The sequence below is a fragment of the Elgaria multicarinata genome, chromosome 20 (assembly GCF_023053635.1).
Source record: "Elgaria multicarinata webbii isolate HBS135686 ecotype San Diego chromosome 20, rElgMul1.1.pri, whole genome shotgun sequence".
In the NCBI taxonomy this organism is placed as follows: Eukaryota; Metazoa; Chordata; class Lepidosauria; order Squamata; family Anguidae; genus Elgaria; species Elgaria multicarinata.
In genome coordinates, this window is record NC_086190.1 from 15,918,823 (window position 1) to 15,933,885 (window position 15,063).

Sequence of the window (15,063 nt, forward strand, 5' to 3'; positions counted from 1 at the left end):
CTGGTGCACACAGGCTTACTGTTAAGTATATGAAAAGAAATACTTGCTTAGTCATTAAAATTGTGTGTGTATGGCTATCTCAGGGTTAAACAGAGAAAGTCTATCTGTGGGCAATTACCTTGAGATAGAGGCTGTTCTGGGAACCTTGCCAAGATTCTAAGTTAGCCTCATCACAGCTGTATGTAATGTAGATAAGAATTGTGTAAGATGTGTATATAGTTTCTCACTTGTGTAAAATGGAACTGATCACTGCTTAGTGATCACTGCTCTCTGATCGCTGCTCTCTGTGTATACCTCAGTGTGCTGATCTGAACTGATCTGAATTGAACTGCACAGAAGCCTGAAGGAAATAAACCAGCTCTGCTGTATAAGACCTGCGTGATGTGTGTTTGTTTCTGAGCACAAACAGAGTTCCAGAGAGAGAAAAGTTCTGGCACAATAACCCAACAAAGGTTATGGGCCCAGTCCAGTCTAGCCTAGACCAGCCTACGCCAGCCTAACCCAGGCAGAAGAACCAGAACTTGGTGGGAACGGTGCAGTATCAGAACCAGAACCAGGAGTCTGCTAAAACAGAAAACTGTTGATGAAGGAAGACATCAAGCTAAAGCCAGTGCTGCAAAGTGAGGAAAAATCTCAGTTGGCTGACTCTGAGGAGGACTCTGAGCAGGAGGACGGTGAGATACCAATTCCTAAAGCAGAGGAAATGGCAGGAGCTAATATGTCTGGTTTGCATCAATTGTTGGAAAAGCTGAATGACTCTAACTATGCATTATGGTCTTACAAAATGCAAATGTATTTGATTCAGGCTGAACTATGGTATGTAGTCACAGAGGATCCACCAGATAGAGCAGATCCAGAGAATGCTAAATGGTTTAAGGACGATGCAAAAGCAATGGCAGTTATTGCATTAGCTGTGGAAGACTCTCAAATTTCCTTCATTCAGTTTTTGAATACATCAAAAGAGTGCTGGAATGCGCTACAAGCTGTATATCAAAGAGAAACAGCGGGCAGTAAAGTAATTCTAACCCGGAAGCTGTATGGAATGAAGCTGAAATCAGGGGAGTCTATGTCAAACCATTTGAAAAGCATGAGAGAAATCTTCAATCAACTCAGGGCACGAGGGATGGAGTTCACAACTATACACCAAGTCTATGTGATTTTGTCAAGTCTTGATTCATCGTATGACGCGGTTGTCACCATGATGGAAAGTCAAGAGGAGAAAAATTTAACCCTCGAGTATGTAGCTGGAAAACTACTGGAAACCTATGAAAGAAGACAAGCTTCAAAACAACAGAGTTTTAAACATCCTGTGGCTGAATTTCAACAAAGCCATAAATCTTCTGATGTGGTGGCTGCATTAAAGGCAAGGAAATGCTTTAATTGTGGTTCCACAGAACATTTACGGCGGGATTGCAACAACAAGAAGAAAAAGCAGTCAACAGCAAAGTGGAGAGAAGAAAACAACATGAATGAAGCTGAATCAACAAAGAAGTGTCTTCTAGCAAGAGTCAAAGAGACAATGAATCCTTGGTTTTTGGACTCTGGGGCTTCAATAAGTATGGCAAAAGACAAACTTTCATTTGTAACCTTGGAAACTTCTACTTCAGAGCAAAAGTGTGTTACCCTTGCAAATGGAACAAAAATCCAGATTTGTGGTGTGGGTAATGTATATTTTGATTGTCTGGGAGTTGAACTACAAAGTGTTTTATATGTACCAGAATTAGAAACAAACCTTCTAAGTGTGTTTCAGTTAACAGAAATGGGGTATGAGGTTTGTTTTACTGAAGAAAATTGTACTATAAAACAGGGAAACAAGGTGTGTGTGCAGGGAATAATGAAAGAATCTTTGTATGTGATTAATACTTGTAAAGAAAATGAAGTTGTAGCCAGCAAAGTCACAACAAAAACAATAGCCAATTGCAAACCACACCAAGAGTGTATCCATTTAACTCATAAAAGGTTTGGTCATGCTAACTATAAAACAATTTCTAAGATTCCAGAATTGTGTGAAGGGGTGAAAATCAAACCATGTTCTAACTATGTAGAATGTAATGTATGCAGTGAAACCAAGTGTCATAAGTCAAACATTCCAAAACATAGTGAGAGAACAACAAAAAGAATTTTTGAATTAATACATGCAGATCTTGCAGGTCCTTTTGAGACAAGTCAAGGAGGAAACAGATTTTTCTTGTCTATTGTTGATGATTACAGTAGATTTGGATTTGTGTATGTGTTAAAACAGAAGAGTGAAACTTTTGGAAAGTTTAAAGCCTTTGTTAAGTGGAGTAAAAATAGATTTAAAGAACCTATAGCTAATCTAAGAACGGACCGGGGAGGTGAATTTCTCAGCAACCAATTTAAAAAATTCCTCAGTGATGAGGGTATACAACATGACCTTACTGCTCCATATTCACCATTTCAAAATGGAGTTGCAGAAAGGAAAAACAGAACCTTGCAGAACATGTTAAGAGCTCTATTGAAAGAGTCAGGATTGTCTAATCTGTCTGGGCAGAAGCTTTGTCCACCTCAAATTATTTGTTAAACAGGCTTTACCACTCTGTACATGAAAAAACTCCATATGAAATGTTTTACAAAAGAAAACCTAGAGTGTCACATATAAGAGTTTTTGGAAGTAAATGTTTTGCTCATATTCAGAAAGAAAACAGACCAGAAAAGCTAGCTCAAAGAGGTTTGGAATGTAAACTGTTGGGATATGATACACAAACAAAAGGCTATCGTTTGTGGTCTCCATATCACAAAAGTGTAATTGTGAGCAGAGATGTAGTTTTTCATGAACAAATGCAGGAAACAAAACAGTATGTAAGTTTGCCTGTAGAACAGAAAGCTGTAGAAACAGAAGAAATTCCTGAACAATCTCAGCAAGAGAGGGAGGGGGAAGAAACTGTAAAGGAGGAAACTGTGCCTGTAACTATGCCAAAGCGACCAGAAAGGGAACGCAAAGCTCCAATTCGTTATTCAGATGAATACCAAAGCAAACAGGTTTCTCATAGAGCTTTACTAATAGCCTATGAACCTACTTCATTTGAGGAAATTCAGGAAATGGAACCTACAGAAGCTCAGGGCTGGCATGAAGCAATGTCAGAGGAAATCAGAGCAATGGAAAAAAATGAAACGTGGGAGCTAGTACCTTTACCTGAAGGTCGTAAAGCCATTACCAGTAAATGAGTATTCAAAGTAAAACAAAATGAGAAAGGACAGGTGGAACGTTCAATGGTAAAACAAAAAGAGATGCTTTAAAGCTAGGTCTCAGATTGTAACACAATTTAAACAACATGCGCAAGAGGAGGACTGTTAAGTATATGAAAAGAAATACTTGCTTAGTCATTAAAATTGTGTGTGTATGGCTATCTCAGGGTTAAACAGAGAAAGTCTATCTGTGGGCAATTACCTTGAGATAGAGGCTGTTCTGGGAACCTTGCCAAGATTCTAAGTTAGCCTCATCACAGCTGTATGTAATGTAGATAAGAATTGTGTAAGATGTGTATATAGTTTCTCACTTGTGTAAAATGGAACTGATCACTGCTTAGTGATCACTGCTCTCTGATCGCTGCTCTCTGTGTATACCTCAGTGTGCTGATCTGAACTGATCTGAATTGAACTGCACAGAAGCCTGAAGGAAATAAACCAGCTCTGCTGTATAAGACCTGCGTGATGTGTGTTTGTTTCTGAGCACAAACAGAGTTCCAGAGAGAGAAAAGTTCTGGCACAATAACCCAACACTTACTGCCTCTAATCTTGGAGGTAGCACATAGCCATCAGAACTAGTAGCCCTTGATAGCCTTCTCCTCCAGGAATTGATCCAACCCCCTTTTAAAGCCATCCAAATGGGTGGCCATCACTACATCTTGTGGTAGTGAGTTCCACAGTTTAACTCTGTGCTGTGTGAAGAAGGGCTTCCGTTGATCTGTCCTGAATCTCTTCATGGGATGACCTCATTGGATGCTGGGATTATGAAAGAGGGGGGGGGGAATGTCTCCCTCTCCATATTCTCCACACCGTGCATCATTTTGCACGCCTGTTTCATGTCTCCTCTCAGCCTCCTTTTCCCCAAGCTAAACGATCCCAGCTGTTGTAACCTCCCCTCGAAAGAAACTCACCCTTCTCTCTTCCCCAGATCTTCGGCAAGATATGTTGACCCTGCAAATGATCCAGCTGATGGACATCTTGTGGAAGAGAGAGGGCCTCGACTTGCGGTGAGCTCATTGCGTCGTCACAGGGGTCGGCAACTATCGGCCGGGATGCTGAATCTGCCCTGCAAGAAAAACTGCCTGGCCTTCTCCCATTGTAACCAACGGGCAAGGAGGGGTAAACGGAGGATAAAAAGGCTCCTTCAGTGTTTAGTCCCAGTTCCTTATTTCAGAGGATGTCTTGGATCTGGGACAACGGAGTGCCGTTTTTTTCCTCCTAATATTAGAATTGAAGCTGATCAGCAGGAGCGGTTTTGGAGGCCCCGTGGGCAAGACACCCTTAACGGAAACCTCCCTTAGTGTGTTGAGATTCTCACCACCGTTGTCACAAGCGGACGTGTAGTAGGACCAGGGCGCTATCAGGGACTGGGCACCCCCACCTTTTTATTAAGGCGCTGACGTGCCACCTCCTTCCTCAGCTCAGCAATGATGCTCACAGTAGCTGGGCGAAGGGGAAAGATTTTCTGAGCAGCTGTCTATAGCTGTGAGCGTCCCCCTCTTGTAACGCAAGGTATTTGGGGGTCGTTGGGTGTGGCGCAGAGCGGTAAAGCAGCAGTTTCTGCAGCTGAAACTCTCCCCACGGCCTGAGTTCGATCCCAGTGGAAGCTGGTTTCAGGCAGCCGGCTCGGGTCAACTCAGCCTTCCATCCTCCCGAGGTCGGTAAAATGAGTACCCAGTTAGCTGGAGGAAAGGGAATAACGGCCGGGGAAGGCAACGGCAAACCACCCCCCTATAAGGCCTGCCAAGAAAACGTCAACGAAAGCTGGCGTCCCTCCAAGAGTCAGTAATGACTCAGTGCTTGCACGAGAGGTTCCTTTCCTTTCCCTTCCTGGGTCTTGAATAGGCCATTCGGATCCCTTCACTTTACAAAAGACATGCTCGTGGCAGAGGCAAAAAACGGCTAGAGCTGGGTTGTTAATCTGGATCAATACTGCTGTTTGCTTTTGTAGACTCTCCTGGGGGAGAGGGGCGTAGCTGTGGGGGCCGTCATGATGAGTACCTGCACTTCAAGATTTACTACTACAGCACTAGTCAGCAGCTGCTATTGCGATGGGGGAGAGGTTGCTCAGGACCTGGGTGGGTGGGCTCTTGTCATGACAGAGGTGTAGAAAATCATGCATGGTGTGGAGAATGTGGACAGGGAGACATTTTTCTACCTCTCTCAAAGTACTAGAACCCGGGCTCATCCCATGAAACTGATTGGTGGGAGATCCAGGACAAATAAAAGGGAGTGACTTCTTCACACAGCACATAGTTAAATTATGGAACTCACTGCCACAAGAGGTAGTGATGGCCACCAGTTTGGATGGCTGTCCGTGTCATAGCTCCAAGACTGTGATGTTTGGACCCCTGAAACTTGACAAGCATACTAAGGGCAACCGATGGGTATGCACCACAGGGTTATTTTGTTTTTAAAACCCATTAATTAATTTTAATTCATTTAAACGTGTCCTTGTAGTGGAAGCCTGCAGTCACACCTTCTGCCACCAGGGGCAGGCTTCCCTTCCCAGGGCCCAGCTTTGCTGTCCCTACAGTTTGAAGCCAGGGGAGAAGAGACGGGACCTAACGCTGCCACGCCTCTCTTTTGTCTCCCAAGGATGACCCCTTACGGCTGCCTTTCCACAGGAGACAAGACGGGGCTGATCGAAGTGGTCATGGACTCAGAAACCATCGCCAATATCCAGCTCAGCAACAGCAATATGGCGGCCACCGCTGCCTTCAACAAAGATGCCCTGTTGAACTGGCTGAAATCCAAGAACCCCGGGTAGGTTCGGGGCTCTGTCGTTAAGCTGAAATAGGTTGGCATTTCAGGGGTTATTTTTAGCACCGCCCCTGTGGCCACACCCACCACTTGCAAGCGGCCCCCGAGAGCTTCTCCGGCCCTCAGGCTGAAAGAGGTTCTGCGCCCTTGCGTTAAGTCATAGGGGAAACGGATGGCCCGGTTGGAGGCAGTTACGTTTTCTGAGGATTGGAACAGTGCGACGCCACCGCCTCACACGCAAGGCTTTGACGCGCCCACCTCCTTCAGGCTAAGCATCACCAGTTAAATACCCGAGGAAGGGGGGAAAAGAAAAGTATAACCTTTCCCTTATAGCAGAGGGAAAAGGTAAGGAGATTTGGAAAAGGCTTTTCTGTGAATATAGCAGGCTGAACGTTTCATGTAATGTATTATGAACCAGTAGAGCAGGAGACGCAGCCAAGCGGACATGTGGTTTTATGGTAGCAAAATAAAGAGAATGTTTATTGTTGTTTACAGTACTTATATTCCAATCCTGCCTGTTCTTAAGAATACTGGTAGTAATAAACCTAATAATAACAATCCTTAGTCATAGAATCATAGAGTTGGAAGGGTCCTCTAAGGCCCTCAAGTCCGACCCCCTGCTCAATGCAGGAATCCACCCTATGATCTTATTTTCACTCACTCCTCACACAACTCCTGACAAGAAATCACACAGCTAAACACATCCACCCTCCAAACCCAATCACCCACCGAACCCCTCAAACCACTCAGCTCCCCCATATATATATAGACTCCTCCCCCTTTCCACCGCATCACCAGCCACACCCACTCAGTCCAACATTCTGCACTCTCTAGACGTACTCACCAGACATACCTAAAGGAACAGAAATGTGGATAACGCAACCAACAGCTACGTCCTTGAGTAGGAACTTGGTCTCCATCCTTACACTGTTCCTTGCTGCAGTGAAGCCGCCACAGGGTTTCAACATAGCGCGAATTCGTACAGGAAGCCTGCCGCCCCGCGAGGGGAGAACTCTTAGCTTCATTAGTGTCTCTCCCCTCTTGCGTAGTGATGCCCTGGACCGCGCCATCGAGGAGTTCACGCTGTCCTGTGCCGGATATTGCGTGGCCACCTACGTTCTGGGAATTGGTGACCGTCACAGTGACAACATCATGATCCGAGAAAATGGCCAGGTATGGCAGGGACGTGGGTGGAATTGCATTATTTGTCCCTGTTGCGGGATTCGGTATTTCCAGGTGCAGAAGTTTCTGATGTTTTTTTTAAAAAATAGTAACAGAAACATCCCTGGTTGTGAGTAGACCTTCACGGAGATTCCGGCAGAATCCTTGGTTAATTCCATCCCTCATTTTGGTCCTTACAATAACCTTGTAAGGTAGTTTAGGCTGATAATGATTTGCCTGTGGTCATTCTGGTGAGCTTTAAGCGAAAGGGGGATTTGAACTCAGGTGTTTCTCATAGAATCATAGAATAGTAGAGTCGGAAGGGGCTTATAAGGCCATCCAGTCCAACCCCCTGCAGGAATCCACCCTAAAGCATCCCTGACAGAGGGTTGTCCAGCTGCCTCTTGAAGGCCTCTAGTGTGGGAGAGCCCACAACCTCCCTAGGTCACTGGTTCCATTGTCGTACTGCTCTAACAGTCAGGAAGTTTTTCCTGATGTCTATTCTAGGCTCAATGCTCTTAACACAGCCTCTTCCAACCTAATCCCTTCCAGATGTTTTGGACTTCAGTTTCCATCAGCCCCAGGTGGCATGGCCAACGGTCAGGAATGCTGGGCTTCGTTGTCCAAAACATCCAGAGCTCACTAGGGTGAGGAAGTCTACTCTAACCACTACACTATGGTGTCTCTCTAAATTTACAATCAGACTGGAAACAAATGGGACATATAAAATTCGAAGGCGGGGGGGGGCTAGCTTCCTGACGATCAGAAATTGAATACAAACATGGGTGGGTCCAGGATCCTCCTTCTGCAAGCTCTTGTTGGCGGAAGGTCCCTTCGCCTGATCTGGGGGGATTTCGCCTCCCCGGGGCCCAGAAACACATCACGGCTTGGCCCCGTTCAGCCGGGCAGCCTTGCTCAACCTGGTGTCCCTCCAGGTGTGTTGGACTACATGTCCAAGCATGCTGGCAATTGTAGTCCAACACTGCTGGAGGCCATCTGGTTGAGGAAGAGACTCTGCGCTGCATTTTCCGGGCACTTGAGTAGCTCCCGTGAGAAGTGAGCGGGACAGTGCACTTCCATCGGGGCAGCTGTCACAGCGTTCCTTTGGATCCAGATCATGAGATGGTAAGCCAAGAAAAAGAGTGCGGAATGAATTATGCAAAACCGTGCAGATTTGCATAATGTATCCACATTGCAGAATCTGGCATTTCTTGGTGCAGAATGTACTGTCCTTTTTTTTAACAAAAAAAAGTGTAATAGTGCAAACAGCCGTGGGCCTAGGTTTCTTTGTTGAATGGCTCCTAGGGCAGGTTGCGTCAGCTAGATTTTCTGATCTCCGCTCCCCCTGCAATTCTTTTCCAGCTGTTTCACATTGATTTCGGACACTTCCTGGGAAACTTCAAGACCAAGTTTGGAATCAACCGTGAGCGGGTCCCTTTCATCTTGACGTACGACTTCGTTCATGTGATCCAGCAAGGGAAAACTAACAACAGCGAGAAGTTTGAAAGGTTTGATGGATGATTTGATGTATTTATACCGTGTCTTTTCCCCCTTCCTGCAGGAAGCCCAAGGTTGCTTATGGGGTTCTCCTCTTCTCAATTTTGATACTCGCATCTATGCTGTGACTGGCCCCAAAGTCCCCCCAGTGAGTTTCATGGCCCAAGTGGGGACTAGAACCCAGGTCGCCTGAGTCCCAGTCCAATGACCCTCACACCTCATTGGCCCCATTCAGAAGACAGTTGAGGAAAAAGAGGGGGGAAACGCCACGAAAAGGCTATGAGAAAAAGAGGCTACAAGTTTGACTGCTGATGGAGAAAGCATGAACACAACTGCGGTTTTGTTAAAAAAAATATCCAGAAGGTTTTAAATTTATAATTACTTCAAAAAGTAATTTATTTCGTTGTACAGCTCCTGACCCAAAACGTTGAGCGTTGTACAAGTTTGGTTGAAAGGTTTTTTTGAACATTTTTATATTTCGGATAAAAATAAAGAAATTTCTTCTGACATTTCTTAGCACCAGAGCTTGTAGCCTCTTTTTCTTACAGCCCATTCAGAAGACACCTTAAACCATGGCTTTAACCATGGTGAATAATATCAAAAAGCCTCATTCACCATGGTTAAGCCATGGTTTAAGGTGTCTTCTGAACGGGCCCAATGGCTTTGTTCATTCATTCTTATGTTTTATGGATAACGTTTCTTTTTGAAGAAAAGAATAACGTTTAAAAAGTTAAGCTTTGGACTTTGTCGTTTCGGGTTTTTTACGTCTAAAAGGGTTTCCCCCCCTGCCCCGACACATTCACAGAGGTTTGGTCTGTCATCAGCTACTAGTCAGGACGGCTGTGTTGAACTTCCATGGCTGATGGCAGTGTATCTGGAAAAACACTTTCAGAGCACAGGGACTGGAATCGCCCTTGCTCTCTCATGTCCTGCTTTACGGAACATAGGAAGCTGCCTTGCACTGAGTCTAGACCAGTAGTGCAGACACTGACTGGCAGGGTTTCGGGCAGGAGTTTTTCCAGCCCTTCCCGGAGATATCGCCTGAGATCGAATGTGGGGCCTTGTGCATGCAAAGCAGATGCTCTACCTCTGAGCCATGGCCCTGGGCTTGCTAGAAACCAGATTTGGGCCAAATCAGCCTTCCCCAACCCGGTACAGCCTGGGGACTGCAAATGTTCTGATCCACCAGGGCTCTTCTTGCGTTCTTAGAACATGGAATTCCCTGGGTCAGGGGTGCAGAACTTCGAGTTCTGTTTCAGAGCAGCTCTCAGGGGCCGCGTTCCAGTGGTGGGCGGAGCTAAAAGCACCGGCCCACCTCAGCTTCGAGCTCTCGCTTCCAGCCGCTTAAGCCCCTTGGAGGGCCGTTCCAGCCTTTTAGGGCGAGGCGGGAGAAGAGGAGGTCGGTCCCTGCTCTAGGTGTGGCTGCGTTTGCAGCTAGCTTCATCTAGACACGGGGGCCGGATCTACACTACTGCTTTAAAGCACTTTGAAGTGCTTTATAAAAGTTCTGACAACTGTATCTGGAGTGTGTCATGGGCCCCAACAGTTGTCAAAACTGTTGTAAAGCGCTTAAAAGCAGTAGTGTAGAGTCTGCCGGGGAGTCCGGCAGCCCTCGTGAACTGGTTTGTATGAGAAAGCTGCCGCATGAATCCCAATTTCCTGAAGATCCTAACCACGGCCTCATTCTCTCTGTCTTCGTCAATTGTATGTCCTTTCCTCTCCCAACAGATTCAGAGGCTACTGCGAAATGGCCTACATGATCCTCCGGTGTCACGGCCTCCTCTTCCTGCACCTCTTTGCGCTGATGAAAGCCGCCGGCTTGCCAGAGCTGAGCTGCTCCAAAGACATCCAGTATCTCAAGGTGAGAAAGAGTTGATGGTGGGGGAAAGACCAGGCTTGGCTTTGGAACAGGGGTGGGGTGGTAAATTCTGACCTGTGGGCAAGAGTCCCTGGAACCACATCCCCAAGGAGAGTCCAGAAATGCAGGTAGCTATAAGAAGAGCCCTGCTGGATCAGACCAAGGGTCCATCTAGTCCAGGACTCTGTTCACACAGGGGCCAACCGGCCATCGGCCAGGGATGAACAAGCAGGGCATGGTGCAACAGCACCCTCCCACCCATGTTCCCCAGCACCTGGTGCACACAGGCTTACTGCCTCAAATACTGGAGATAGCACACAACCTTCAGGGCTAGTAGCCATGGATAGCCTTCTCCTCCAGGAATTTATCCATCCCCCTTTTGAAGCCATCCAGATTGGTGGCCATCACTCCATCTTGTGGTAATGAGTTCCATAATTTAACTATGCGCTGTGTGAAGAAGATATGGATCTATATTTATGTATACACAGACGTACACATTCACTCACACCCAAAGAGACAGCAGCATACATAGCCGAATACCCATTTTATTAGGAACACAAGAGCCATACTGGATCAGACCAAGGGCCCATCTAGTTCACACACTGGCCAACCAGCTGTCAACCAGGGAACCAGGATACAGATGGAACAACACCTTCAGACCCATGTTCCCCAGCAACTGGTGTATACAAGCTTACTGTGTCTGATACTGGAGGTAGCACGTAACCATCAGGGCTAGTAGCCCTTGATAGCCTTCTCCTCCAGGAATTTATTCAGCCCCCTTTTAAAGCCATCCAAATGGGTGGCCAATCACGTCTTATGGTAGTGAATTTAGGGTGGATTCCTGCGTTGAGCAGGGGGTTGGACTCGATGGCCTTAGAGGCCCCTTCCAACTCTACAGTTCTATGATTCTATGAATTCCAGAGTTTTAACTATGTGCTGGCAGTGATCGCATGGTGAGCCGGCAAAGGACAACGCAGGTTTTAGCATTGGTTGGAGAGACCTGGGATTTCATGAGAAAGGGAGAGACACCAACTCTGGTTTTCCACAGCTCCCAGCTCCAGGGAGAAACACTTGATCCTGAAGTCAACAAAACCAGTTTTTCGCCTCCTCCTGGAGGAGGCCCTTTATAAAGCTCAAGGGTCTTGCTGGTGGGTTCAAGGCCGACCCAGGATACTTTTGATTGTCACAGGGAGAGCAACAGACCCATTTTCTTTGCAGGGATGGTTAAGGGCTGCAGCTCTGCTCCGAGGGGAACAGGAGGGTCTAAGATGGGTGGGAATTGCAGCTTTAATACAACCCTGGGCTTAAGGAAGCATTGTCGGGCCCTGCAAGTAGCAATTTAGAGGAGATTGGGTCTTCATTCGGTGTCAACCGCCCTCCACTTTCACACATTCTGGGACTGACTCAAATTAGATCTTAAAAAGCACACACACGCGCCTGCAGCGAGCAATTTGTTGCGCTCCAGCTGTTTTGTCCTACCACTCTCATGATCCCTCGCCATTGAAGTCCTGATTCCTCTCTACTCCACACTAGTAAGACCACACTTGGAGTAGGAGAGGGGAGGGGAGGGGCAGGGCTTCTTGCAGAGGGGCAACCGCCTCCCTCGGTGCCTCCCTGCTCCCCCATGCCCGCTCCCACCCCAATTTCGTCGTTTGGATCCCAAGGTCTGCACCTCTGAGCTGGAAGCCCAACGCCTTGGCTCCAGACAGCACAAGGAAACCCGTAAGGAAAAGAAGACAGAATTGCTGCACAAAGCATTCTGATTGGAAGCATAGGAGTCCTTCATCAGGAAGCACTCATGGATAAATACAGCTGCTACTACTTCGCTGGGCGTTTGAAGGGACAGTCACATTTTTCCTCCTCCCTCCCAATCCCCTTTCCTTTTGTGCCATTTTTAAAAATAGATCGTAAGCCTGTAGGCAGGGAATGTCTTAAGTATTTTTGTAAGCTGCCTTGAGAGCCTTTTTTGGCTAAAGGGCGGGATAAAGGTGCTTTAATGAATGAATGTTGTGTACGGTTTCGGGCACCACGTTTCCAGAAGGATATGGACGGGTTATAACAGGTTCAGAGGAGGGCAACAAAGAGGACAAAGGGACTTGAGGACAGGCCCTATGAAGACCGGCTGAAGGAACTTAGGATGTTCAGTCTGGAGAGAAGGAGACTGAGGAGAGACATGTGAACAGAATTCAGGTACATCAAAGGATGCCACAGGGAAGATGACCCAGAACTATCCTCCATGGCCACAGAAATTAGGAACTGAAATAATGGGTATAAGTTACAGCTACCTAGATTCTGATTAAATATAAGGAGAAACTTCCTGACGGTAAGGTCTGTACAACAGTGGAACAGTCTCCCTACGGAGGCTGTGGGTTCTCCATCTCTGGAGGTTTTTCAGAAGAGGCTGGACAGCCCCCTCTCAGGGATAGTGTAATTGGTTTTCCTGCACATTGCAGAGGGTTTGACTAGATGATCCTTGGGGTCCCTTCCAACTCCACAATTCTCATTCTACCATTGGCTATGCAGTCTAAGCTGAAGGGAGTTGCAGGCCAAATCATCTGGAGGCCCGAAAAGGAAACGTCTCAGGATGCTGGAACAAAGATATTCTTTGTTGAAAGCCCAACGGATCCCAGCCTCCTAAAAGGCCTGCAGAAATTCTTCTAATAAAACACCTCCCGCCAGTGAATTAGTGCTGGAGATGTTTCGTTTATAAGAATTTCTGGAGACCTTTTTCATCACCTCGTGAAGGCCGAAATGCTTTTCACATAGAAGATCTTTCTTCTAGCATGCTGAAACGTTGGTCTCCTTGTGTGTGTGTGTGTCTCCTCTGGATGCACACAAGCTTTTGCGTCCCCCTTCCTGATCAGACGCACAGCCTTTCTCCACCTGGCAACTTAGCATCTGTTTCCTCCTCTTACCTCCAGGACTCGCTGGCGTTGGGGAAGACGGACGACGAGGCCCGGAAGCAGTTCCAACTCAAGTTCAACGAGGCCTTGCGGGAGAGCTGGAAAACCAAAGTGAACTGGCTGGCCCATAACGTGTCCAAAGATAATCGCCAGTAGGGACCCAACCGCCCCGTACCTCTCGCCCGCCTCCCCGCCATTCTGGAAGTCGGGGCAGCCCAGATTTCACGCTGTCTGCGTGGAGCAGGGTGGACTTTTCGTCTTTTATTTCGTTTTTTACTTTGCACTGCCAGAAAGCAACGAATAGCGCACAAGCCACCGATTGCGGCCGCCGGGTTCTTCCGACTCGCTTTGAGAATGCGAGTGCAACCCTGGGGCCACGTGGTCCGAAGGCCGACTTTCTGGGAAAGTGTGTCTGTGAGTAACGTGTATTTTATACTGCTAAAGCAGGTGTGCCGTACTTTACTCGTTCACTGGCTGAACGGAGATATTTGTCATGTTTAAAAGACCCCTTGCGCCTGGGAAGAGCTGGGCTCTTTTCATTGGGGGGGGGGGGGAAACGGATATTTTATGTTTATGGCACCTTTTGTTGCTATTTTTCTTTAATGCATCCACTCCTCTAACATTAGCCAAAGTACTGTGACATGAAACGGCTCTCCCATATCCATCAATGGTGATCAAGTTCGTTCACTGGGTTGTTTCTGATTGCTGTGGAGACCCTCATGCCATGGGAGCCTGAAGATTACAACCCGTTGTCTGAAATGAGCCCCTTTCCCTCAAGACCCTTTTGAATTATTATTTTTTTAAAAAAGAAATCAGTTCCAAAGCCGACCTAATAGTTTGTAGACTGTGCTTACAACACCGGAGTTCTCCCCGAAAGGCGGTTCCTGCCTGTTTAAAAACGTGAGTCAGTCATGCTTTTATTATTTTGTTTTATTAGAACAGCAGAAGTTGGATTTCCTAGGTCAGGTTGTCCAGAAGGCCTGCTCCGGTTTACGTTGCGCAGAGAGATTTATCTTTAGGTCGGAAGAGCCAAACTATCCAGAAAGGAAACTGGTCAACTGTGTTCATTTTCTGAGCCAAGGGACTTGCTGTTTGCACACACGAGGAGGACTTACAAAATTGCATCTTTGACCAGCAGATCACAACCCTAGCTGCCTCTTTTCAACGCTCCCACAATGCAGATGGAAACGATCACTCTTGGAATATTGTGTAGCCACTGTCATTTTTGGTTTTAGGAATCCTTAACTGAGGAGTAACTAGGTGGAGGTACGACAAGCTGGTTCTGTGCTGTTCTGTTCCCATGTTGGAGTTCAAATTACAGAATTACATTTATGGAAATAAAAGCGGGGAGGGAGTTTACGTTCAATTTCAGGTGCTTGTTAAAGGTGAAAAATAGAGTGGTTGTGGTTTTTTTTGTTAATGCTGTGTCTGAGTCTTTTTAAAAAATTATTAGCAAAACATGCCGGTTACACAGTGAAGTATTCTGCCACAATTCTGTGGCCGACAACCCAGTCTGAGATTTTACACAAAGCAGAGTAAGTCTGAGTGGGGCAGAACTTATATATACATACACATCTATATCTTTGTGTGTCCACCCGTCACACACCTATATATGCACATAGGTGGGTATAGGGAGAACTCACAGATAATGTATGTGTGTATTTACATGTGTAA

General features: G+C 46.5%; 1 protein-coding gene across 1 annotated transcript in view; it reads left to right on the forward strand.

Moving 5' to 3' along the window:
- Positions 1 to 14,816, forward strand: part of PIK3CD (phosphatidylinositol-4,5-bisphosphate 3-kinase catalytic subunit delta) — a 48,474-nt gene extending 33,658 nt beyond the window's left edge. Inside the window, exons 18-23 of the mRNA XM_063145220.1 lie at positions 4,136 to 4,214; positions 5,806 to 5,973; positions 7,020 to 7,143; positions 8,494 to 8,639; positions 10,357 to 10,489; positions 13,408 to 14,816. Of these exons, the coding sequence (XP_063001290.1) occupies positions 4,136 to 4,214; positions 5,806 to 5,973; positions 7,020 to 7,143; positions 8,494 to 8,639; positions 10,357 to 10,489; positions 13,408 to 13,545 (788 nt within the window). The 3' untranslated portion in view covers positions 13,546 to 14,816. The remainder of the gene's footprint in view (positions 1 to 4,135; positions 4,215 to 5,805; positions 5,974 to 7,019; positions 7,144 to 8,493; positions 8,640 to 10,356; positions 10,490 to 13,407) is intronic.
- The last annotated feature ends 247 nt before the right edge of the window (positions 14,817 to 15,063 follow it).